Source organism: Sturnus vulgaris, chromosome 4 (assembly GCF_052056855.1).
Source record: "Sturnus vulgaris isolate bStuVul1 chromosome 4, bStuVul1.hap1, whole genome shotgun sequence".
Lineage (NCBI taxonomy): Eukaryota > Metazoa > Chordata > Aves > Passeriformes > Sturnidae > Sturnus > Sturnus vulgaris.
This window is the reverse complement of record NC_142246.1, coordinates 63254374-63281755: the sequence shown is the minus strand read 5'-3', so window position 1 is coordinate 63281755 and position 27382 is coordinate 63254374. Positions and strand designations below refer to the sequence as shown.

The 27382-nt window shown below is 39.3% G+C and overlaps 1 protein-coding gene across 3 annotated transcripts; it reads left to right on the top strand.

Annotated features, from left to right (window-relative positions):
- The first annotated feature begins 1376 nt into the window (after positions 1-1376).
- On the top strand, positions 1377-21948 carry LOC106854826 (glycerol-3-phosphate acyltransferase 3-like). 3 transcript variants are annotated; one of them, XM_088164103.1, is made up of 12 exons: positions 1377-1518; positions 14597-14669; positions 16201-16471; positions 16855-16929; positions 17287-17376; positions 17705-17798; positions 18085-18200; positions 18885-18940; positions 19289-19374; positions 19995-20123; positions 20547-20626; positions 21067-21948. In XM_088164103.1, the coding sequence occupies exons 2-12, from the start codon at positions 14642-14644 to the stop codon at positions 21179-21181; spliced, it is 1140 nt and encodes a 379-aa protein (XP_088020229.1). In that variant the 5' UTR covers positions 1377-1518; positions 14597-14641; the 3' UTR covers positions 21182-21948. The 3 variants fall into 3 exon arrangements, with proteins under 3 accessions (XP_088020229.1, XP_014734429.1, XP_088020228.1); XM_014878943.2 differs by lacking the exon at positions 1377-1518 and adding an exon at positions 7578-7867; XM_088164102.1 differs by lacking the exons at positions 1377-1518; positions 16855-16929 and adding an exon at positions 7578-7867.
- Positions 21949-27382: the final 5434 nt, after the last annotated feature.

Below are 27382 nucleotides of genomic sequence, written 5' to 3'. Positions count from 1 at the left end.
GTTAATCACAAAAGTATTGGGGTTTGTATAAACCAGAATACTAAGCTCTGAAGTGAAGCATGGACACTGGATAAAGGAAATTATATGATTAAATCATTCTGTTTTAAATCACTTTATGTTATGTTATGTTAAGTTTTCCAAATAAGTTGCATTTGCTACCAGCTTGCAAAATCAGACTTCCCGATAGCCCTTCCTGCCTTTGTTTGATCAATGCTGCCTATCTCAAGGACCAGACTTCCAGATTTCGCTGGTGGTTATCTACAGGGACCAAATGGTTATCTGTGAGACTGACTATCACCAGAGATTTTGTGAATTTGTATAAGGATGTTTATTCGACCACCACTGCTTACCTGGCAAAATTATGGCAGCAAAAAACCAAAAATTACTGATTACAATGAGAAACCATAGTATAAGAAGAGGCTTTGGGCCAGGGTTCAGTGGGGCGTGGTGAGGGCAGTGACCCTTCATGTTCCCCAGCGTTCTGCTTGTTCTGTCTATATCAAATAAAACAATCTAAATTTTGCTGACTATCAAGACTTTTGTTTCTTATTTATAACAGACTGTAAGATAGCAGCTAACAAGCAAGCTCTGAGTCATGTCAATGTGTTAGAAAGACAAATTACTCGTTGGTAGAATTGTCTTTTTAAGGTTTAGAGCTGGACATGCTTCAGTGTTCTCACCCGGGAGAGACTAACAAAGCTTGGGAAGAAGGATGCCCATTGATACTGGATACAAAGAATGCTGAATTTAGGGGCAGTTCAAGGGTTTGTCCCGAGGATGAATCAAGCTGTCTTGTCCTCAGCCATTGCTCCCAGTCCCCTGTCTGCAAGCTCTGTGCTTGGACAGGATCTGTGCTGATGGAAGCACCTCACTGAGCTGCACTAGGAGCTTTAGTTTGATGCTTTCACCAAAACACCAGCATTTAAACTGGGCTGCTGGGCCCACATCATTCCACTGCGAGTGAGGGTGGAGCAAGCTGTGCTCCCATGTCCCGAGTAGGAGATTGTGTCATGCCAGCCTGCAGTATGCAAGGCATGGCACTGGCTGAGCTCCTGTCCATACCAAGGCTGTGCCTTTCCAAATAGGACATGCAGCTGTGAGTATGTCTGGAGGTGTACTGCGCTCCTGGAGAATGTGGGGAGAGTCTTCTGAGTTAATAACCTAATAAAATGTGATAAGGATGTAATAAAAGGATAATGCTAAATAATGATCTGACAGCAGTAACTTGTACCGCTTCTTCCTCAGACACAGACTGCTTGCAGAATGTGTGTTTTGTATTTGTTGAGTTGTCACGTATTACTTCTTTTTAATACTTGTAATAACCTTATTTTTTTTTCCCATTCTAGAAAGTGTTCAAGTTATATCAGTCAGAAGAAAGCCCTAGAAAACAATTTCAGGAAAAGATAGTTACAAGTGACAACATTCTTTGAAATGTGACCTGGTCTAAAGGCCGCAGGAGTTTTACTCTTTTACTTCAGGAGAGCAAATGTTCGATTTTGTCCCTCATCAGAACTATAGGTAAGCACATTCTTAGCCTTAGACATTAATTTCATGACTCTTGAAATAGGATGTGTAGACCTGTGGTCTTTCAAGAGATATTTCCACGCTTTTTAGGTCTCACATATATTTTTTTAGGTTGCATATAAAATTAATATTTTCAGTGTGGTTTCTTTTCCCTTAAATTTTTTTTGCAAGATTTAGAAGGAGAATGGTTAGTTTTGGCATATTTACATTTAAATAAAATTCCTTAAATATAAAATATATGTGAATGATGCCAGTATTTAGAAGGGAAAACTGCAGTGATTCTTAATTATTGTTACAGTGGAGAGAGGGACCAGGTAAGACTTTGATTTCTCAACACACTCTTAAATGATCTAGATCTCTGAATAAGGGGATGACAAGCCTCTGAGTGGTACGGAATGATGGATAATGTTGATGGGAAAGAACCAAAATGCATTTCTTGCAATGCAGACCATGTGGTGTTAAACAAATGGTGTTAAACAAGTACAACACATCTCAAGGGATATATTACAACACATTATTCCATTATGGACTATGTTGCTGTGGTAGAGGCAACAAGAACAGATGCTATGACAAACTTCTATAGCTGTTTGGGGAGAAAATACTGAAAGTGGACACAGAATGCTGACCCAATTCAGGAATTCTCCCAAAGGACTCTGTGCTGTCCTTGCAGTCACTCCTAAGCCAGAGCTGTGAGAAAATTGTATGCATTTAATCAATGCAATAAGCGTTAGGCATTGACAAATTAATTTATTGCGTTTTGTCAATGGTACACAAACTATATACAAGATTTGTATGGACAGTATATGAGGTATGTATTGACAGCCATGCTATGCCTACACATCTGTGGGTATTTATACATTGCTGAGGCGAACAAATGTAATCAGAACATGTAGTGGATTTCCCTGTTTTGAGATACAAAGACTCAAGCCTGTGGTAAGCCAAAGAATACAATAAATAACTTTCTATAATTGTTGAATTTATCTTGTGTGGAAACAATAGTGCTTCTGTGGTCAGGAGCTAAATGTGTTACACACACACACTGAGTGATACAGTTATTAAAGATACTTCTTCATAATTGGTCTGCTGATGGCCAAAGATAAAGTGTAACTAGCACAATCTTACTGTGGTCAGATATAAACACACTCCTGTTTGGTGGCATAGATGGAATCTGTAGAGACCTAAAGAGCAGCAGACATAGCTCAATTAGAGTGAGAATGCAGAGGAACACATATTTGCACTTCAGTGCATGAAGACAGTGTGTTTTCCATAAATAAATATTGCACCTGACACTGCTTACCATGCAATAGGTGACCTCTAAGGTTATTCTGGCCTTTTGGAGGATTTTCCACAAATGAAGCATGAACCTCAGTCTTGATAAATACAAAAACAAAACTACCAGAGATATTTCACCCTTGAGTAGCAATTAGGTAAGGAGTGTGATGAATGTGGGGTTGAAACACTGAGAAGACATAAGCACAACTAAAACCGGCTTTTTGTTGTTGTTATAGCTGGTTAAAGTTTAGTTGAAAAAGATATGTTCTTAGTAGTTTTAATTCTGAGTACATTCATGAGAATCACTGGGGTGTAGACTGTTCTGATCAGTCCTGTTTGAAGAGTTTCTTATCCTGTAAAACATAATCCCGGTATCCCTGGATGTTAAGTGACGCTGGCAAATCAGCCCAGGTTTGCTATCTGACTCTGTGCCATTGACTTACAAGGCTTTTCTAAATAGATCAGTCTGCTTTGTAGCATGGCAAAACTCACAGAGAAATACCAGGGAGCCCTACAACTGGAGTCAGAAGAATAATTTCAGCAGTAGTAACAGCTTACTGTGCCTAATAGCAATGTCAGGATGCACTTCTGTACACTGGATGCAAGCAGCTTTTGACAATGTTGCTACTCCAAACAGGTAAAAATTATACCCTGTGTGTTTTCTATAAAAAGGATCAAGTGATAGAAGGTTGACCTTGATTGTCAGTCATGATCGTTGTCATTTGCCTCAGGTAGAAATAGCTCTTTATTAACCCTTAGGGAGTGTGTTATGTGTTACCTCAGCTTCTGAAGCACCACCTGGCTGAAGCTGAGGTGTCAGTGCTGCTTTGGAGCAGTATCTGCTGGGGACATGAGATGTTTTTGGCTGGTCTAATAAGAAAGGTGGTACAAGAAAGGCAGGCTGCAAACTCTCCCCTGACATCCCCCTGGAGACATTGGAATGGTTAATGTTGGACATGAAGGAAGCATACCTTGGAAAGAGTGGTTGCCAAAATTTCTGTGACTCTGTGATTCCTTCTTTTTAATGACCATGGCAAGTGTTATTTCCAGGCTGTGTTCCCCTGTGTATCAGAGGGGAGAAAACCATAGTGGCACTTCTTGAAAGATATCACCTCCTAATGCAGTTTGATATCTGTTCACAATTTATATGAACCTGCTTAAAAGCTGACTGCTGTATAACCACTGCTGTGCAGGAAAGGGCTGTTTACACCTGATTTAACCCTTCCGTGTGAGGCACTGCAGATAGACACAGGTCAGTGCTGTGTTTGCTTCTTCTTGCACCGAAAAAATAAATGGGTCGTAATTCCGGTTCCCTCCGACAATTGGCAGTTTGGCAATAGGCAATGTTTTGCAACATGAAATTAGTGGAATGACCTCAAGGTATCTAGAACCTAGAATAGGAAGCTGATGCCCATTCCATCTCCTTGACATTTCCCTAGGAGACCAGGAATTGTTTCAAGTGAATTTCTTATGCTTGTGGGTGTCAATTTGAGATTTGTTAAATTAAAGGGAGCTCTGCTCTTGGATTCCTCCTGTGTCAGCCACATTGCTTTCTCCTAAGTTGGATTCCATTCCTCCAAATGGACAGAGAGTTTTGTACATTTTCTGGTGGCTTTTCCTGACATATGGGGTACTTCATAATAAAAAAGTGCTTGTGGTTATTTGTTATAAATTCATCAGCTATTATTTCCTGGACCTCACAAATGAGTGCCACGTTCTGTTGCTGCATGTTTATTTGAATTATTTGCAATATCTGCCCACTTCTGGATAAAGCCTCTCTCACAGCTTCAAAACAGATGTGATTGCAGCAGACTGGCTGTTGGTAAGAGGGACAAAAAAGGCAGAAGACTGACATGCAGAAGCACTGTTTAGTCAGTGGATGGCAGAACTAATTCTAAAAGAAATTATTTTGCTGAGGAAGTTTATGTAGCCACATTACAAACTGTAGTTATTCAGCTTAGTGTTGGATGTGTATCTACTCACATTGGAATTTGACAAAAATTGCATTTCATGGCTCTTCTGAAGAAATAATAATAATAATAATAATAATAATAATAGTACTACTACTACTACTACTACTACTAGTAGTAGTAGTAGTAGTAGTAGTAATGGGGTGCAAAAAGCTATGCCAAATTTCTGACCAAAAAATAGGAAGCTATGTTATGCCTGGAGAAATAAAGAATTTCCTTTCTTCTTCACATCATGAACAAGTTCATTACCTTCATTCAGGGCAGAGATAAAGTTCAAATCCATATTCACTTCTATAGCAGTCTCAAGTGCTTTGGAGTTAAGACATACAGTGCTTCGACCAACATGTCTCAGTTGTTTTTATGGTCATGGTCTTAAGAGCAGACAGATGCTTTAGAAGCTTTGGCAGCCATTTTTTGGCAGAAATTTAACAAGATTTAACTCCTTGGTCGTGGTTGGACAAGTTCCAGTATTTGGGTTCATTCCTTAGTGGGTTTTGGGACTATTTTCCATTGAATTAGAATTTTTATTCCATAAAAAATTTCCTTGATTTTGGTGTCATTCCCAATTTGGGTGGTTAAGGTGCAGGTTTTTTATTTGTGTGTTTGATTGCTTCTTTTGCTCTCCAAACCATGTGACACCAATGGTAACAGAACAGTAAGACCATTGAAATGGTTTTCATTATTTTGGGAGGTACAAAGTGGATAAAGCAAAGAATAAATATAAAAAGAGCCTTGGCCATATGGATCTTGTAGTACCTTTGGGCTGGATGGTTTGACCACCTTTATAGAGAGGCTACTAGAAACTTTTCAGTTTTTCTTTATATAATTTCAGAGGATGAAAAACAACTCTCCCTTATCCAGGAGAAGAAACTTCTTCCTCCCACCCAGGCTAGGGAAGTCTGTTTTTCATTTTCTGCTTTTAAGAAATGATCTGTCTTGATGCTGAGGCATCCCACCAAACGAGTCACATCTTCCTGTTCCTTGCAATGCTTCATTTTGCCCACCTTTCCTGCCTCAAATCAGGTCCCAGAAATTACCTCCACCCTCCCGCCCACGGGGTTTTTAGCACCCAGAGAGGTGCATACCGATCCCCTGTGCCGAGGCTGATGGCAGCTATTCACTGGTGCTGCCAGGTGGATCAACGCCCTCTGCTCCAGCTCTCCATCACAGGCCACGCTATGGAATGTGTGTTAGCTGGGCAAGCCACTTGAGGAAGAGATCAGAAAGGAGAATAAGGAATGGTAGCTAAAGAGAAATGGGTGAATAAAGCTGTTTTACAATGAAGCCTTTTGGCAGGACAGGTGAGAAACAGTGGCTAATGGTGTACCTGGTAGCACCAAAGTGGAGAGCGAGGGGCTTAAGGTTTCCACTGAGAGAAAGAGCATTGGGAAGGCAGAAACACTTAAAAAACAAACCAGTGAGGTTTTATAGAGGATACAGAAGGCTCAGAAGGTGGCCCGCAAGGGGAGAGAAGGTAAGGAAGCTAAGTAATGAAAAGATGCAAAAGAGAAGTTATATTGCTGGAAAAGATTGCAATGTCATTTGAAGGACCTGAGGGATGTCATGAAGCATCAAATCTGAAGGTACAGAAGCTACTCGACTCACTGTGTGGCACAAGAAGCGTGCCATGGATTCCTATGGGCTTCATATGAGCGTCAGGAGTCTGCCTGCTGGTGCCTGGGTGCATGGTGTAAGTTAGAGGTGGTGCAGCCCCCTCTGACAGCTATGCTGCTCTTACTGCCTGGACAGTGTTGGGTGCACATTTTACACAGCATCTTTGGGGCTGCTGACATTTCTAAGGAATCCAGCTGCTCCACAGCACAAACCAAGCAATGGTACTTGGGGATGGGAATATTTGAAAAGGACAGCCCCGGCTTCAGACAAATACAGCAATTTAAATATTGGCAAAGGGAAGATCTGGACTGGCATGTCACTGTCTTGGAAGTTGTGCCTAAATGCTCATTTCACCAAAGCTGGTTAATTTGTTCTGTGGGAAGGTAGTAAATGAGCAGCTGGTGAGCTCACCTGAGCTCACTTTGTATCGTCTGTGATGCATACAAAAAGGCAAAAAAAGGGTGGTTGTAAAGGGTTGAGCTGGGTATTTTCTAAAAAGTACTGAATTAAATTATTGAAATTTGATAGGCTAGAAGGATAAACTGGATTATCTATTGCATTTCAATTCTGTAGTTGAATAGGTGCAAAGATAGATGGCTTGTTACTTCACCACAGTGTATTTTGTAACCCTGTAATACAGGCTTTTTGGCTAATTTCTGATAGAGTGGAGGGAGCAGGCTTATTGTCAATCCTTGCCTGCTGAAACTTGCATCTGCATTTCATATGTCTTATTAAAAAATAAAATAAAATAGAAAAAGTCTGACTTGCACCTCAAGCTGCCATTTCATTCATTCATTCAAATACCAAAACAAGGCAGTTATCTCAACATGAAATAGAAAATCTGACTGAATAAATCATAGATTTGTCCAAACGTCGTTGGAGAAATACTTCATGTGTATAAAGAAGATTTAGAAGAGAAGATTTTAGGCAGTCTGAAAAACACACCCACCTAGTTCCGTATTGTAATTTATTGGCAGGACACCTTGTGAAAACCACTTGTCACACTGACAAGGTTCCTTATTGGCAGCATCTAATTATCTAACATATAATATTATCATGTTTTTTTCTTTCTTCTCCCCTGGTAAGCAAATGCTTATCAATTACAAGGAAGTGGGTGGAGTTAGGGCGGGACAAAGGGTAGAAATTACCTTATCACTGACAGTATCAATAGTGTCAGTCCTCAGTGAGCAACAGCCTTCTCCTGGGGACAGCTTGGGCTCTTAGAATGTGTAAATTTTATTTGCCTGTCACTTGAAGCTTGCTTGATTTTCTGCTACAGATGAGCATATATTCTCAGATGGGCAGCTGGCTGGCATTTTGGAGGAGCAAACATGGAAGAAAATAGAGAAGGTCATGGCCTTGCAGAAGGCAAGATTTTGTCTGTCTGGATGATTTTGTTTGTGGCATTAGTTTTGTTGCCTTCGGTGTTTCGAGTGTCACTGGGGATTTCTCATTTCTATGTGAAAATTGTAATTAAAATGTTCGAGGTAAGTTGAGAAGTGGGTTGAAAAGGTATGTGCTTGCTACAGGACATGTTTAATAAAAAAATTAAAATCTGTACATTTGATAGAAATGCTATGAAAGTCAGCAGAAAAAAAATCCATTAACTTGCATGTGTTGTTTGCAGTTTTATGTGATAATCTTTTGAGGGGTGTCTTTAATGATATCTAGTTATGTGCTGACTTATAATCTGCTACTGGTTTGAGGTTTTTAGGGTTAAAGTAGAGATTCTATTTTCTTCTAGTTCATGCTTGTTAGAATGCTTCATGCAAGTAGAATACTCATGACAGGTCAAATATAAAGAAAAAGATCTATTAGTTTGTAGGAGTTGGTAAGTAATAAACCCATGTATTTTAGATGTATATAAGTTTCAGTTGTTTTATTTGGATTGTTTTAATTGCATGGAATTGGTATTCCAGGTAAGAACACTAATTCTTTGTGTTTGCTTCACCCAGTTATAAATCTGGGGGATCCAGCAGTTACAAGTTCTGCTTTACAAGACTTTAAGGAATCTGTGTGAAACCTTCTAAAAGCGTAATTTTTCTAGAGATAAACAGATGATGGCTAAGATCCTGATCCTGCTTCTGTCAGTAAAAGGTTTATGGGGCTTTTTATAAGCTCGAATCCCATTTAATTTTTCAAGTTTGACTTTTGATATCTATTATTAGCCAGAAGTAGGTGCTGCGAATTCATCATATTGAAGAGTGAAGCATTTCCATTTTCCAGTAGATTAACTTTGTGCTTCTGGCATAAGCCTGCTTTCTGTGAATATACTTTCTCCTTGTGGCAGAAATAACAGAATAATATGTTACTGTTATTGTTGTTGTTATTATTATTAAGCCCTTGGAGTAATCTGTTTTGCAGTAGAACATGTCTGTAATGGTGTGATACAGTTAATATCACGACCATCTTACCTGGCCAATTCTGTCTTTTATTCTTCTTATCTTCTCTTTTGTTTGTTTTTGTTGGCGGGGGTTGTGTGTTTGTGGGTTTGGGGGAAGTTGTTTGTTTGGTGTATTTGTTTTAATACTGATTAAGAGCTCTTGGGCAGTATCTTGTCTTCTACTGTATGAACATCATTTAGCATAGTGCACGACTGCAAAATTTAGGGGTTACTTATTTTTTTCAGATACTGATGCCAGCAGGCAATGACTGCCTGTGGTGGCTGTATGTAATATTGGCCTTTATATGTGAAATATTTTTTAATGAGCCAGTGGTATGCTAATTGAATTCTTATTAGTACCCTAATTAAGAGCTACTCTCATATCAAACCTCTCTTTGGACAGCTTTGCTGCTGCAGCTGGTGGGCATCAAAATAATTTCTGGATTTTTTTCCCTGGGCATTTCCCAACTTCAAGAGACGTTTGACCCACTCAGTGTGTGTTTTATGTAGGAAGGCACTTCTCTTTCATAAAACACATTAAGTATTTTTCTCTCCACAGTTATGGGCATGATAATTCTGTGCTCAGAATGTGGAGGATCAATGTATTGAAAAATAAATAAGTTAATTGCTATGTGATCAGCTACAGCCTTTTGTGTCTAGTTCCTTGTTGCCACAGCAGCTAATAACAGGAACAGCACAACTCCATGCACTGTGTTTAGGCTGGCTTATTTTGTTCTTTTGTTCAAAGTTGTCCTTTTGTTGTTGGAAAATGCTGGGTTAAAGCTTGTGCATGGAATTGCAGTGGGCCTATTCTTGGAGTCCTGGGGCTATTTCACCAGAATAGGGCCGAAATTGCAGGTTGGGATAAGTCAGCTTTAAAGCAGGCTTGTTTGAGACATGAACAAGCTGGCACTGAAAGCCTAGAGAGGTGTTGACGGGTCTGTAGCTGTGGTGCTGTGTTCCTGTGATGTTGCTGATGGGATAATGCACAGAGAGCATCCGTGGTTCCTGTTGTCCTCTGGAATGGTGAAACAGGATGCCTTCCCAGAGAGCTGAGCTGGAAATGCTGGAGATATTTAGTCATATATTAGCACACTACTGACTATATTGCAGGAATACCACTGCTCTAGGAGGTGCTAAACAACTGGGTGATGCTTCAGCAGAAATCCAACCTTGAGCACTATGGTTGGTGTCTCCATTGTGTTGCATTTGGCTTAGTCTGTTATATAGACTAGAAAAATTAATAGAAAACTTCTCACCCAAGGGGTTTCTTAATATCTGTTTCTTACAGCTGAGCAGAGGGAAAGCATGTTTTATTTTCCTCCATGTTTGGCAACTTGAGAAAAACAGAAGAGTGCAGACTGAAATCAAGGACTTAAAATTAAAAAAAATATTTTTTTAAGTTTTGTTTTTAAAGAAAATATATCTTTAGACCTTACTTAATTTGTTGGGAGCAAAAATGGTATTTTTAGAATAAAACTAAAGTTTTCAGATCTATCACTAAGCAATGAGTAATGGTGGCATGTGATAAGTCACTGATTTCTTGACTTCACTGAAGTGTTTTAGCACTGTGAATGGTGATTGGAATAAATGGGAAAGATGTAATTGTGTATGGAAATAATTTTTACCCTCTACTGCTTTTCTGTCAAGGAATCTAGATACTTGTTCTTTTAGAAAGAAAATAAACCAAATTATAAAAGCAAGATTCAAGGCTTGAAAATTTTGGTGACTTTTTGTTTGCAGGTGCTTTTTGTGATTGGTTTTTTATTTGGGTTTTTGGGGTTTTTTAATGGATAATATAATAGCAAAGCCCTCCAATACAATAATTTCTTGACTGTATATCTGTTGGCTCATTATTATTATTACATTTAATTTATCCTTCAAATATTTCTGGAAATTATAAAGGTGAACGTGGTTTGAGTTTTGTTAGTGTTATTCTTTCACATATGCTTGTAAATTTTTATTTGTAAATGATGTCTTTTCTCTGTCTTTGCCTGTCCTGGGGTTTATGGGAGATGAGAATAGTAGCAAACTGTGCCAGGGGATGTTACTCCTGCAATTGCAAAAGAAGATGCATTTGCTAGGATGAAATCTATGCCATGCTCTCAGAGCCCTGTCAAAGAGTCAAAGAAACACATTAAACAGCTGCACTTTTATTTGCCAAGAAAAATTCTGGAGTTTTACAAGACATGAACTTCTGTATGAAATTGGAGCATTGTTGTTTCTTGAGAAAGAGAAATCAGCTAAAAATTGTGAGTAGTTTTTGCATTGAGAGCTCACTTGTACACGGAGGTAGCTCATATGCTATAAACTCCTACTGGAGTATGGCAGATGTTGCAGACACTTCAGCTGGTGAAAAATTGCACTGCTGTGCTTTTAAATACATGGTTATCCTTAGCTGGCCTCTCCATCAAAACCCAAACAAGTTATACCTGTGCTTTTATCCCTTCTCAACCCATTTCATCAGTCCTCATGGAGCAGCCAGGAGATTTGTGAGTCCTTTTCACAGCCTGAGGGTGGAGAGTCACATCCTCTCAGACACTGAGTGTAGCACACACCTTTTGATCTGGGTTCATGTTTGTGATGGGCAAGGGGAAGTGAGACCAGGCAGAAACCACTATTGGATGAAGTGGTTGATCTTAGATGGTGATTTTAGTTTGTGCTGAAAACCTACCAACTTTTTCTCTTTGCCACTGTAATGGAAGACTTTACATAGAGGAATTGCCCCAACGCCTTTGTCACGCATGAGGAAAAGATTGAGAGAAAAAAACACGTTATGAGTGATTAGAAAAATCTTTTTCTGAGAATATGGGATATGAGGTAGTAAAATATGGGAAGAGTGGCAAAACTGAATTATTACATAGTATGGAAAGATGGAGTACTGAGCTGTACTTGAAAGGGAAAAGGGAGGAAAAATCCTGCAAGAAATGAGATTTCAGGAAATGAAGGTTCCACGTTGTATTTCATGTCATGTCCTGTGAAGACAATAATTAATATAATGAAGTACTGGGCGCCCTCATTTTGTTTAGAATGTAATTACAGGAAGCTCAAACAAATGGACTGTTGAAGTTAAGCTGTCAAGTATTCAGATCCGGGTGGGATCAGCTGTTGGGTTTTGGACTCCTTGCATCCTCATCACTTCAGAAATGGGAGTGAGGAAAGCGCAACACCTGAGTTCTCATTCAGTCAGCAAATGTAGGAATGAAGTTGCTACATTTAATACTTAAATTCTGTGTTAGTTGCAACATCTGTGATTTTTTTTTTTTTTTGGTAAGGTATTTAAAACATCCTTTCATTACTGTTTTGCAACAAAGACCAGTGTGACAGCTCTGTCTCAATACTGTGCAATACAAAGACGATCACAAAGCCTTATTTCATTTTTGAAAACAAATTATACACACAGATGCTACTGAATGCTGAACACAGTAGCCACTCCAGAGTTAATATGTCCAGAGTTTGACCCAGACAAACGGTTTAGACAGGTATCAATTCAATGGCTTGACTGAAAGCTTAAGACCTGGGTGACTGTACAGGTGTATTCCCTCCTCACTGCTTGTCCTACAGCCCCCTGTGCCAAGCCACAAGTTAGAATTTCATGTCCCATGATGGCTTGTGGAAATCTATTGCCTTTTTTCTTGCTCACACACTCTGCCCAAAGCTTTCCCATGGTAAACCTCAGTTCTTGTAGTAGAAGAGAAAAATGGATAACTGTTCCTTAAGCACCTGCTCTGTGCCAGTCTAGACTTTGTAGGTGCCTGTCTTAACCCATCTCAGCTCTTTTCCAAGCTAACGAGCCCTGTGTAACTGTTCAGCCTTTGAAAGCTCTTTCTCATTTTTCTTGGACACTGACTTTGTAGCCTTGACTATTTAGTTAAAGTCTGCCACTTTTGCCTCACTCTCTGTGCTAGGAGGCAAGATTTATATAAGATTATAAGATTATAGATTTATATAAGATTATAATTTACTAGTAAGCTTTATAAATTTTTGTTGGTTTTGACTTGTCTTGCTCATTTAGATTAGTTAAGGTGTGTTTTTCGAGTCAGCTTAGTCAGTGATTGTTACCCTTTTTCTATCTGGGAATCAAAAGCCAGACTTCTGGAGGTATTCCAGATCCTTCAGGATAGTATGAGCAAGCTCATTTCTGGCAGTGCAGGCCAGCTGACAGGTGCTTTTTTGTGTAGGAGGACAATGATAGGCAAGATAAGGGTGGGAGACAGGAAAGCAGAGACTAAGGCAGAAGGCTTTATTTGTCTGTCTCACCTATTTTGTATTTTATACTTTTTCCTCCCTCGTGCCATGCAACTATCCTAAAAGATGTTGGGGAAGGGATGAGGACCAGCAGTATTTTGTAGAGAGGTTAAATTTGCCATGTCTGTCTTTACTCTCTTTTGCAACGTTCCTGTATCTGTTCTGTATGTTCTTTCATTTCTCAGTGTGTGGGCTGCTGTTTTCATGACATCCCCTGGCTCCACCACTCTGAATGACTCTCCATGTGTTGCAAAAGATTGAGAGAGATGATGTACCTGTTGACCTTTTCAGGAGAATAATTGGGAAGTATAGACAAGATGATGATCTGTGGTGCCAGTTTTTTAATTTCAGTTTTGGGGGAGTTGTTTGCTTTATAGTGCTATCAAAGATGGTTTGTATGGAGTTTAAAATACCACATCAAAGCCTATTCTGCCTTCACTTTTTTCTTTTCTTTAATGATGGATGGTAAAACAAAGAAAGGTCAGCTAAGGGTAACTAAAGTATCCTAATTATGTCAAGGCCAAGTGTCCATTTTGTTACTGACTTAACTTTAGCTACAGAAAAAGCTACAGAAAGAGATGGTAGAGAGCATGCAAAACTTAAGGGTAGCAAAAAGCTGGTTGTTGTTTGCACATGAGACATGTTGTAATGTAGTGAAGACTATTTGAGATCAGCTTTGTGGTGACTTGTGTGGTGTACATGTCAGCTAGAGGGAAATACAGTGTTTAGCAAGAGTTTGTAGGAAGCAGATGGATTATCCTTATCTGTTGTAGATGGGAACCCTTAATAGCAGGTGAAGGCATAAACTGAGCCTTTAATAACGAGCAGAACCTACTCTCAAGCATCCTGTGCTCTTTGTTATGTATTTGACATAAATACAGCCAGATTTTAGTACTTATGAGAGCTATTTATATGTCTATGTATGTATGATGAAAGCATTCAAAACTAGGTAAACTTCAAAAATCAGGCATATTTTTGTATTTGATTTTGCTAATAGAGAGTTTTATGATGCTCTACACAAGGAGAAGCTAAAAAAAAGGATTATAGGGAAGGGTGAAAGCTCATTACCAAAGCCACTACCTTCTGAAATACTATTGATATAAAATGTTGCCAGCTCTGTTTACTGTCAACAGAGACCACTTGAATGCCCCCCAAATGAGGTAATATCTTTTATTCTTTAAGGTCAATTTTTTAGATCTATTTTTCGGCATGTCTCTAATGTCAGTGATATTATTTTGTATAATCCTGTTGCCTGAAGCTAACTGGAGAAGAGAGAGACACATTGGATCTTATAGAGTCTCATTGGTAGCTCAGTTCGTTGGACCCCCAGAAAAAAAAAAAAGTGCATGTGTCCTGAAAAGAAGTTTAAGCCAAACAATTTTTCCTGGAAATGGCAAATAGTAGTCTATGTAACAAATGAAACAGGAAACGTGCTGGGCACCCTTCAGGCTGAATTTGAAAAATTAAACTCCTAGACCTGTCAGGGGTAAAAAAGGCTCAGACAATTCACCATAAGTAATTACAGGATGTCTGGAAATGATGAAATGAAAACCATCAACATCTACTTTTCTTGTTTTGGGAACAGTGGGCCACCCTGCAGATTGAGGAGGGAGTAAAAAAGCAGAAGGCGATGGCACCTGAAAATTTAATCTCCACTGGTAAGATCTCTGGATGAAGGGGACAGCATTATTTACCTTGTAAAAAGGCAGCTATTTAACAATCTTACTTAGAAAGGAGTTTGATGAGCAAATATCTGTTGGAGTTACAAGCTACATAAGCATTTTATAAAAAAAGATAATCTCTGAGTTTTGTGAATAAAAGGAATTGGAGACTAGTGTGGGTGTAGAAAGACATTGCTGATAAGCATTTGAGAAGCATCCCTGTTTTCATGAGTGTTTTTTTGCTTTCTGGCTCCATCAGCTCTCTCTTTACAGGACTGGGAGGAATCAGTGTTCCTTCTGCTTGGTGTGGCTTTGCATGGTTATCTTTTGCTTGGTGTAACTCCTAGCATGTAAAAAATTCAGAGTCTCTCAAGTAAAAGAGTTACAGCATCCCATGGATCACAGTTACAATTTGCATTCTTTTCTAGACATGAGGATAAAATCTAAATAATTTTTTTCCCCAACTGTTTTTCCTTTCTTCTTTGACCAAAGAGGAATGGGTTAAGTTTTCATAGTTATCCTTTTACTTGTAGTCCCATTTTTAGTCATTAGTCATCTAGGCTGCTTGGTTTGTCAGCTAATAATTTTCAGGTCTGATGATTTCCTGGGAATTGAAGGTTTTACTGAAGTGCAGATGGCGGAAAGTTTTGTGATTCTGATTGGGGGGAGGTAGATTGATCAAGATGAATTAAACGTATTTTTACAATGCATATTTAATATCATCTAATACACCCCCTCAAAAAAAAAACCAAACCAAAACCAAAACGGGGCGGGGGGATGCAAACAAAATAACCGAGTGTTAGCTGGTATGAACCAAGATAATTTTAGTCACTATAACCTGCCAGATAAGAATCTGGTCTCAGAGTGACCTCAGCAGATATCTGAGACTTGCTGTGTGCCTGTCCTATGGGGTGTGATTTTAGAAATAGCAGAGCAAGAATGTCTTGTCATTCTTCCTGCGCAATGTGTCTGTGTAATGCTTTATATGTCTGGGGGCGGAAATCCAGGCAATTTCAAGTTTGTTGGTAGTGAAGTGACCCTTAATGAAGGGATAGGGGAAGACAGAAGGTTCCAAGAAAAAAAATGAAGAGTAAGGTGGTTTTTACAGCTGAGAAACAATAAAGTTAATCAGGAGCAGTAAGAACAACAATCATAAAAACTCTGCCTGAATTTGAGTCTGGCACCAGGAGGGATTTGCCATCTTGGCAGTGTCTAGGTGACATTTGTAGGTGTGAGTGCATATGTTATTTGGTAAATGACAATGAAGTAGTTGTTGTGCTCAAGGTTTTATTTGCAGCTTGATTGGAATCCTTTTTTCCTTTCTCAGCAATTTAGGGGCATTAGATGGCATAGGATTAGAGAAGTAACTTACGGAATGAGCTGTCAGTACATAAATGAAGCATAGCAATGCCATTATGGTGCTTGAGCAGGAGAAGAGCTGTTTCTATAAAGCACACATATTTTACTCTCTTTGCAATCCATATTGTTCATTTCACCATGTGGAAGGACGGCTCATTTCCTCATGCAGGAATCATCCAGAGAGATGAGACCCCCATGGAAGAGGAGGTTGTTGGCCGGTGCCGAGGGTGTTTCAGCCTTGCTGATGTCATGTACTTCTCCAAGAAGGGCTGTGAGGCTGTTGCAGAAGATGAAGTCACTCACAGGTTCTCCTCCGAGGAGCTGCTGTCCTGGAATCTCCTCAGCAGAACCAATGCCAACCTGCACCATGTCAGCTGGAAAGTGGCTGCTGTGTGGGTCACTGGCATCCTAATTCGGTATTGCCTCCTGCTGCCTTTCCGGTGAGCCAGACAGAGTTTGTGGGATTGTTTCTCATGGTTCTTTTTACAGAAGTTGGGAAATAAGACACTATTGGCTAGGGGAGGAAGGAGAACCTGGCATGACCTTTCCAAGAAGCCATCTAAACTCAAATACCCCTAGGAAAAAAAAAGTAAATTTCTCACATTCCATATGTTTTATTAGTAATTAATTTGCTTTTAAAATCCAGCAAAGCTGGATTAAGGGGTTTGTGTGCTAGTTAGCTAGTGGGTTTTTGCTAGTTAGATGCTATTAATGCTGAAAGGAAGCATTGTGAAGTGAATCAAAGGGCCAAATAAGAATACCTGCTTACTTACTCCTCCAGTTTTCTTTCTTGGAGTTTAATTACGATTATTTTACTTTGTAGCATCTGCTTGTCTGTTTTCAGCATCCTGTTGCTGGTGTTGGCCAGTACAGTAGTAGGACAGTTTCCAAATGGCAGGTAGGTGTTTGCTGAGGACTCTTTCAATTTCTTTTGTATTTCTTCAAGGACTTGAACTAGTAGTTATAACGCTCTGCTGAAGTCCAGAGGATTGATGTGGACTGTCATGGGGTGACTTTTTCTCTCCTGTAAAATTTTCTCTCCTGTAAAATGAGTGTTATGAGAGAGAGTTACCTGTAAAATCCTGTAAAATGAGTGTTGTGAGAGAGTTATGGCAATGGCATCTGAAAGCAGACATGCAGTGTGAGCCTTAGTATAGTCTTTGTAGTAACAGCAACTGGGGATAACTCAGAGAGTTCACATTGCATGTGTAACTCCAAAGAACTGGAAATGTACTTATGGCTTCATTTCTTCTAGAGTTAAAGGCTGGCTGAGCAACCAGGTCCAGATGATATGTGCCACCTTAGGTATCCGATGTCTGAGTGGTCTTGTTCATTTCCACAACAGGTAAGTGTTGCCACCTTGCCCTTATTAGTGTGGAATTTCTTTCCTGCAGTATTTAACATCTCAAGATTTGGAGCAGGATTTTTATTCCATTACTGCCTGGATATTTTGGTGATGGTACAATCTGATCCAAAAAGCTGCTTAGATCATCCAGGCTCTGTCAGGATGTTCACATGCCCTCCTGTGTTTCCTGTTGTGCATTAGCATGGTGTGTGTAGATGATGTAGTACTGTCTTCAGACACTTAGATATTTTTCAGTGCTTGCCACCTGATTGGGCCTGCAGTCTGGAGTATAAACATTTACTAATTACTTTTTTGGTTGTCATTGCAGGGAAAACAAACCACAGGAAGGAGGCATCTGTGTAGCCAACCATACATCTCCATTGGATGTCCTAATCCTGGCCAGTGATGGATGCTATTCCTTGGTATGAACAACACAGTTAATACATATCAGTAATGTTGAGATGCCCATAGATGTAGCGTTGGGTAAGAAAATAAACTTCCTGAGAAGAAGATTGGGATTTGACAGGATTCAAACTCACATTCTGGACTGCAAAAAACCAGATGCAGGCAGGTGTGTGCACATTTATGACCAAGGGGATTGGTACAATTTGTCAATAAGCTTAGTAATGGTTGTATCTGCGTTTAAAATTTAATAATTTAAGTATATGTGTGTGTTTGCTTTGTAACAAGTTTCTTTTGGGCTTTCAGGTTGGCCAGGTACATGGAGGGCTTATGGGACTTATTCAAAAATCCTGCATGCAAATCTCTCATCATGTCTTGTTTGAACGCTCAGAAATGAAAGACCGTCACCTGGTGAGGAAAAAGTAAGGTAGTGAGGTGTTTGCTTCATTGTCTGATCAGGTGTGGTAATTTCTCATCAGTGTTGTCATTTTTTGCCATCAGTTGAATTTTTTTTTTTTTGTGATGTATGGTGTTTTGATTTTGCTCTTTAATTCAGGCCAAAGAGGAGCTCCATGCTCTTGAGCTGTAGGAAAGACAGTTGTCTTGGAAAATGACAGATTTTAGTGTCTGTAATCTGCTTAGTGGTGATATTTGTTGTTTTAAGTGATGCAGCAAATGTAGTAAGATAGTGCCCTGTCACTTAACTAAATGTGGAGAATCATTAGATTCATGTAAAATGGATGCTGTGAACCTAGAAAGCATGAAAACTAAAAATTTGCAATATATTTCAGTCTAAAGAAAGGCTTGACTGCATTCATAGCTGGAATCTGGGAAGTTATTTTCACACACTTCAAGTACCACCATTCTCTGGTTAAAATGGTAAAATAGATCTTCATACAGCTTTGTAGAAAATCTACTTTTTTAATTAGCAAGAGATGCTGAGATAAAGGCCTGAAACCAGAACATATTCCAGCTGCAGCAACTGACTGGGCAAAGGGCAATTGGGCAAGGGCTTTTATCATCCTATGTGAGAGGTAATGGATGTTTAGATTCTTGGACAAATATAAATATGAAGTATATACTGAAATTTTATATTCTCTCCACAGAATCAGTGAACATATTGCAGATAAGGCCAAGTTACCCATTTTAATTTTCCCAGAAGGTAGGAAGCAACTGTATTGATTGATATTGCTCTTCTCACTTCTTGCCATTGAGTGTGCAGTTTATTATATCCAGTCTTTAGAAGTGAGGTGTTTGTCTTTAGTTTGTAGAATTAATTAGCTCTTGGGAGATATTAAAAGTCAGGTTCTAGTATTTTACAAAGTTTCATGAAGTTTATTTGCTTTAGCATGTAACATAATGAAGACATACAAGGCTCTGGGATTATGTTCCAGAACTAAAGCTTACTTTCTCCTTTAACAACTAAGTCTCCTTAAGACAGTTTAGGATTCGCTTCCTGATACTTTTCTCGGAGTGGATTAAGCCCTTCATCTATTTTAATTCTGACCAGGCACCTGCATTAACAACACATCGGTAATGATGTTTAAGAAGGGAAGCTTTGAGGTAGGAGGAACCATCCATCCAGTAGCAATCAAGGTACTGTAACTGCAGTTTTCAAACATGGGAGGGATTGTTTGCAAACGTTTCTCAGAGAAGCTGTTCATGTGTAACCCTTGAAAAGGAATATGTTTGGTGTGCATAAAGTACTAATTAAGCCCCAAGAGACTGTTGTGGTTTTAAGCAGTATGGGAAACACGTCATTTCTGTCCTGGCTCTTGTGTGCTCTGAGGATAAAGGCAGTTTTCTTGGAACTCTCTTTCTCAGTAGCTTTAGCCAGGTCACTCTAGATCTGGAAATATTTGTTACTTTTTCTGGAACTATAATGCAGCCTGATCTTATGGACGTTGTTAAAAGTGTTGTGAGCATTGTTGAGGAAACCTTTGTAGTCAGCATATCTGTAGATGTTTTTATGTTTTGAATAAGTCTTTTGCTATAGGTTGTGTCATAGTTTGGGGTCATGCATTGCTTGTAAATGTTAACTGTTAGAAACTTGTAATAAATGTTGGAGCTTTACTCTGAATTTACTGATACTTTCAGGAGTGTGATTAGATTTGCCCCTTATTTAATAAGTTGAATTGTGACTTTGTGGCAAAAAAAAAAAAAAAAAGCCGTTTATGTGATTTAAACCAAGGCAGTTTGTTTTTCTTGTCTTCCAGTATGACCCCCGCTTTGGAGATGCCTTCTGGAACAGCACAAAGCATTCCATAATGACCTATGCTTTTAATGTGTTAACCAGCTGGGCTATTGTCTGCAATGTGTGGTACCTGCCACCGATGGTCAAAGAGGTTCTTACTCTTTTCTATGTCTTGAAAGTGCTTGTGAAATGGAAGGAGGTCTGCATTACTACACATGGTGCTCTGAATCTTTACTGGTAACTTAATGGACAAAGGCCAAGAAGCAACACTACAGTCTTAATTTTAAGTGAGCATGGATCTATGTGGGATGCATCCCCTGCTCTGGCCAGGCCTGGGACCTCAGATTGTGTGTTGTGTGAGATTGTCCCACAAACCAGAGAGCCTCCCATGTAGGTTTTTTTTGGCACCAAATAGTGGCAAACCAGGATCAGCTGGAACTGCCCTGCAGGTCACATTCGGCTTGTGGGTCTGGAATAAGCCCCAGTGCCTGCTGTCTGGCAAAAACCTCTCTTTAAGTGAGGCACAGAGAAAATGTCTATGTTGTAAAACAATTAATGAATATATTTTTTTCAGGAAGAAGAAGATGCTGTTCACTTTGCTGACAGAGTCAAGGCTGTCATTGCTGCTCGGGCAGGAATGTCTGTGCTTCCTTGGTAAGAAGCACCACCTCTGGAATTGTTTTTAAAGGTGTTCTGTATTCTGAAACACTAGCATGGAATCCTTTAAAACCTGCTTTGTTTGCTCTGTAGTCCATCACCCTTACTGACTCTGATTCAGAAAATGTTACTTTATTACTTGAACAACTGCATTAGAATAAATAGAATAATATAGTAGATAGAGAGAAACAGAACTGACAGGTGGATCTAGACAGCAGGCAGTATTAGGTGAAAATTAATTGCTTGCCTGTTAAATGCTGGGTTAAAAGAAGGGTATTGTGGTATGGTAAGTCTTGGCAGTATAAATCACTAAGCATTGTCTTACAGAAGTTAACATTAAGAGTGGAAACTGCTTTGACTACATAGTCTAAATATAGTAATGTTTTCCTGCCTTGACCCTGAAGTGAATTTAAAGCTGTTTCTTCTGTGTTTTGCAGGGATGGGGGACTGAAAAGGAAAAAAGTCAAAGAGTCTTTCAAGGAAGAGCAACAGAAAAAATATTGCCAGATAGTAATAGAAAATGGATCAGTGGGAAACGGAAATGTTTGTTAAATGCTATTTATTTTATCTCGTTTTTCTATGACTTATCTCTACCAGAAAATACTGGTTTGATATTAAACCCAACATGTTTTCCTTCTGTTCCTGTAAGATATTTTGCATGTGACACAGCAGGGAAACTATAAAGGAAACTATATAGAGATTTCCTTATTTAAAGCAAAGTACTATAATTTTATAAATAGGAAATCATAAAACATGCTAATAAAATTCTTCCTGATGCTGAGAAGAATCTACAGTAAAATTAATGAATTATGTTCATTAAAATACCACTTTAAAACACTTGCAATACCTTGAGGACTTAAATGGTTACTTATAATAAATCACCTCTGTACTGCAAGACTCTCTCAGGGACTTAGACTAGCAGTATTTCTGTGAGCCACAGTAACTGTGTTGCTCTAGAGACAGATCTCCTGAAGTCAGAAGACATGAAGCAGTTCACTAAAATATGTTTTGTGAATTGCATGTTGGAGAGGGAATGTTGGATGTCAGAGGGAAAAAGCAGATGCTGACTTTCTCCTCCATGTCACAAGACCAGGGATGGCATTGTAGAAAGTTTTCTGCTCTGAAAAAGAACAGAACAGTGTCCAGGGCAGCATGTCCCTGATGCCTGGGTGTGTGAAGCTGAGATAAATTAATCACAGCCAAGGACAGTGTCATAAAAAAACACCTTGTGTTTTAAAATTATATCTTGTGGTTTTGTTAGATCCCTTTCTGAGTCTGTTTGTATGCACTGCACAAATTAAAGAAAACCTATGATGTGACATCCGCTGTCCTCTGCTGCTGTTATTTCTGGATAGCTTGCTTGTGTTATCTCTGGATGTGAAGGCTGAGGATTTGGCCTGAAGCCCATTCTCCAGGAACAGAGCAAGTGCACTTAAGGAGTGTGCAATGGGAACATTTCCATCTCCTATAGTATTTATTGGTATAAAATATCTGCTCTCCTGGTAAGTAGCTCCCATATGGAAGGGTCAGGCTTCTTTAACAATCTGAATGTCCCTAATGAAACACACACAGATAGCTGCAGTTTTGGCCAAGGTGCTCTTGAGACAGACCTTGGTAAGAACAGTTAATAATGTTTACATGACAGCAGCTTGTTGGCTGAAGTCTCAGAAAAGACAGAGGATCAGTCTTGGTGAGAACAAATACATCCTACAGAGGGACAGATGCACAGATACAGCTCTGCCCAGCCGTGGAGAGTCTAGAAAAACAATATTCAGAATATCTACAGAAGTGATAATTGCCCTGAGGCTGTGTGGCACAAAGGTAGCAAGGAACTGAGCTCTCCTCTTCTGTGGCCAGGCCTGGCATTGCTACAGGTATGTGAATTTCTTTGGTGGGTCAGTCACTCTAAGTGTTGGTGTCATGGGTAAGTAGTAGGAGAATCTGCCCTTTTGCACAGCTTTTAGCCACTCAGGCAGTAAGGAAAATTGCCTCAGGCTCTCCTGCTAGGGAACAGGTCTACTTGCTCCCAGCTATAATAAGATGTACTTCCATGGCTATTTAAGATGTTGATTTATTTTCTAGGTATAAAAATGTGAAGAAATGTGATTGAAAATCCTGATAACTCTCAAATGTTTTCAGTGTGCCAGAGTTTAAAACTGTGAGATTTTCTTTCTGTGTGACTGATTTGAGTTGCTAACAGACTGCAGTAAGACTAGTGTTGAGAGCATTCTTCCCACACTACTGTGAGTTTTCTTCCTTCTCAGAGGTAAAATGGGAGACTGAACAGACAAAAAGAGTGGGCAGACACATGAAAATATAGGGAGATAAAGGACAACTGCTGGAAGATAAATTTTCTGCTTCTGTAAGAGATTAGGAGATTGATGTGCCTTTTTCCTGTCTTGTAACACTTCTCCAGCTCGTCAAGAGGAGCCTTGGAATGTGTGATCCTCATTATGGTTATGACTCCAGGTTGTGTAAAAGTAAAGCTCAGACCTCTGAATGTATGAGTATTACATGTCATCTGTGAGAGGATGACAGGATTGTCAGTATTTTCTCAGCCATTTTTTGGCTATCTTAGCAAAACAAGCTGAAAACTCTGTGAAGTGGGTACTTAGATATAGAATGGGGAAATAGAAAGCAAGTGATGAACCCACGAACTTGTCAATTACAAGTGGAGTGTGCTTTCTTAGCTGCTGGTAAAAATGCCAATCTGACTTGAAATAGAGACTACTTTGTCTTGCCCTGCTTTAAAGAAGTATTTCTGATTTTTGGTGTTATTTTCTCCATCTACCTTCCACCTCCTCCTTTCTTTTCTCTTGAAATGCAAATGAAATACAGGATATATCAGCAGAGGCCTTAGCAATTGCTTTTACCTGAAATTGTATACTGCCCTTAGACTGCCAAGGTTATGGAGGAATTTATTATTATCCAAAAGGTCTCCACAGATAAATGTGTTTTCCTCCTCCACCAGAAGGGCATGGTAACAGAGGAAAGAACATGTTCTTATGACAACAACGTAAGTGGGAAGCTGACAAACAGCTTATTTTTCACAATCAAGGATCTTGCACTCGTGTTACTCCTCCTCTTTACTTATCTTTCACTGGTCTTGCAGGAACCAGGCTTCTAAACTATTAGAGCTCTTCTTTTTTACCATATATCTTTGCAGGATCAAACACAGCATGGTCTCATGCTGACAAATGATAGGCTAAAATGGAAGAAAGTGGAATATTTGGGTAGATCAGGTAATTAATGCTCAAAACAAAGCCAATCAAGGAAAAAAAACCAAAAAAACCCAAGCTCTGTCAGTGTAAGTAATGTTTTTGCTTGTTTTATTTTTTAATTTTTTATCTGATAGCTGTGCAAACCACATAGACAAGATGTATCATCTCGGACAAGCCTGTGAGCTCTGTCTTCCTCCAGAGCACGAATTTCCTCTGTTTACCATTTAATGTATTAACCAAGGAGCCTTTTCCTTTTAATTGGCTGGATTATCTCATCTCGAAATTAAATAAGATACAGCTAATAAGTGCAAATAAGTGCAGGGAAAACCTACATTCTAGGTAGCTTTGCTTTGTTATTTTGTGCTGCAGGTTCAAACCTTTGTTTGAAGTATGTGAGGGATGCTGTTGCTGTGGCATTAACGCATGAGGAAACTGAAACAAACCACAGTGGTCCAGAGTGCATTCATCCCAAACTTGAGCTGCCTAAGTTGAAAATAAATGTAGGTTGGAATTAATGAATAAAATAACTCCCTCTCACTACGTGGGTGGGGCAGAGAACGAAAATAGCTGCTGCTTCTAATTCTTGAAGATATCACTGTTTTAACAGCTGTGTGGAGGGAAAACCAGATATATTTTTGAAAGTCGTTCTTTAGGTCCATAATGAAACTCAGGCAGTGTGCTCATTTTTATAATAATCTTTCCCTGTAACGTACTTGCAATACTGGTTGATGTAGCTCAAGTCCTTTATCCCCTCGGCTCCGAATGTCTTTTTCTACCGCTGCCTTAGATTTGGGAACGTTTAAATGCTTATTTCCGACTTTTCCCGGCTGGCTGGCTGTTCAAGGTGCCCCTTGTGCTGAACATTAGAAAAGATGTGCAACGGGGGCCATCTGGTGGTGTCCGGACACCGGTAGCAAACTGGCACCGATACAAGAGCACTGCCTGCTCTCCCATTTTCAGAAAACCGGGAAAACGTAGGAATAACGTTGAATACCCCAAACATTGCATTTTTGAACCTTGGTCGTGGTTTACCACCCGCAAAACTTGTGCTTGCTTGAAGTTTCAGCAGCCTTTGCTGTGTGGGGTTTCTCCAGGCCATCTCTTCCCTGTCACAAACCGAAATCAAAACTACTTCTGTCATTTACTTTGTTTAAAATCGGGTAGGGGTCTAACCTCTGAGCTTTTTTTTTTTTTTTTTTTTTTTTTTTTAATTTTTATTTTAACACTGAGTAGCTGTGACAGACCTGGGATGATCCTGGAGGCAGTACAACATTAACATTTGCTGGGATATTTCTTCAGTACCTTGCTGCTGTTTAATCTTGTTCTGCAGCTGGGGAGATGCTTTCAGAATTAGTTTTCAGGATAATGAAGATGTTCAGAACTTGTTTTCTACCAGCATGCAATTCCTTGAGCTGTAGTGAGAACTACAAACTGTTAGTGCCAAATTCAAACTCTTCCATGTGCAGTTTATCCTGAAAAAAGCCAAGAAGGGCAGCCTGGGCAGCTCCTCACTCTAAGAAATGTATTTTGGGTACATGTGCAGTCTGAGACCTGATTTCAAGCAGAGCAATGGAGATTGGTCACATGTGTCACAGATAAGACCTCTGGGGTTTCTGGCCTCTTGATTTTCTTTTGGAAATGTTTCTGCTGAGGTGCTGTTCAGACTCTTTGGAGCAGGTTTCCCAGCTGTAGCACAGATTGTGGAGATGACCTGTGAGGAGTTCACAGGTGTTCCAACATTTGGTGTTGGAAAAGGAGGCTTGGAAGCTAGTGGACATCCAGCATACAGAGGCATTCCTGGCTCTTTGGTTTTTTATTGTTTCATTTCACAGACAGGCAGGACTTTAGCTTTGTAGCCATTTCTCCTCTCCCCTCCTCCTCTATTTATTATTCTATTTAAGGATGGCTCCTCAATTAGTGTACTAAGCTCCTCTGCGAGCAGAGTTCATTGTGATCAATTGTCATCAAGGCTCATGTTTAGTACATCCAATCAATGCTATTCTATATAATGGCTGTGGTATTGACTGATTTGTAATTTTACAGTATGTTGAGCCCTGCTGAACTCTTTTAATATGATAATTGCTTTCCTAATCAGTAGTCATGATTTGTGTGCAGTTGTGGATTATTGATATCACTTGATACCCCCTGGTACTTCTATTTGACAGTATGAAAGATGCATGTGGTAAAAGACATGTAATATCTAAACTGTGGCTATTAATCAGAATAATATTGGGAAAATTACTATATCCTTGCATATCAAACTATTTAATAACCTACTTCTAAAAAATTTGGAAATATATATTTCTTTTTATAAGGGATATTTATTAATATCTTTTAAATTTATACAGACATCTGTTGAACAGCTCTTTTTGTAAGCATTCATTAGTTCACACATTAAATACTGCATTTATCAATTATATAATAGATTTTTTTCCTAAAATGCTCATCGTAAGTAGCTATGGGCAACCTCCTTTTCTCATATAATTTATGACTTTTAATAAGATGTATGTACATGCATTGAAATTTTTTACACTTCAAATAACCACTCTGTCCAGTGTTTTATTAATATAATTTTCTGAAATCCACCTACAAGGGATCAGACAGATGGATATAAAAATTACATTCTTGTTAGATTTCAGGCCGATTTTTATCCAGCTGCTGTCTTAAGACATTTGGGCATTTGGGCTTTTAAGGTAGTTGCAGTGTCTGTGTGACACAGGGATGTGGTGGGTGTATTGAGCTCAAGGATTACACTGCAGGGCAGCACCAGGAAGTGGCACCCCTCTCTGTGTGTCTAAGCTGCCATGAGGACTACAACCTTATTAATGCTCTTTTGGGAAGTGAAGGCTTTAATATCACCCAACAAAAAAAAAAAAAAACAACAAGATGTAAAGTTAAATTAATTTACTGACTATCAGCATGTTTTGTCCTTCCTTAAAATCCGTTGTGAATGGAAAAAGTTTGTTTTTAAGTGGTTAATTTAGTTGTCCTGGAAGTTTCAGTCATTAAAGAGATCACGGAGTTCTGGAATAATACTTCCATTTTTTTCTTTCACTGTTTCCTCTCTCCCAATGCAGCAGAAATCCAGGCTGCCAGGCCATGGTCGACAACCAAAGGAGGTGCCATCCTTGTGGCCTGCTCCTTGTATTGGTGTCACAAATTCTAGCACATCTGCTGGGTCAGTTGGTTTTAATTTCAGCTGGATTGATGAATTCCTAGAAACCTGCATTTTTAACTATGGAAATTAAATTTGAGGTGGGGCATGCCTGGATTCTGTGTTCATGAAGCACACAGTGCTTATAAGCCCTTGCTGTTGCTGGAGACAGCACACAAGGCTGCAGCTCTGTCAGTGCACACTGCCAGGCTCCAAGGCTGTGTGGAAGCCAAACTACTTCTATTTATTTTCAGTTTAATAGGAATGGGAAGTCCATGACAGCAGACAGTAAAATTCCACTTAGGATACAAAGTGAAGCTGAAAACATCTGACTCCTTGTATAAAAGATATCAATTTTTACAGTGAGTTATAGGAAAT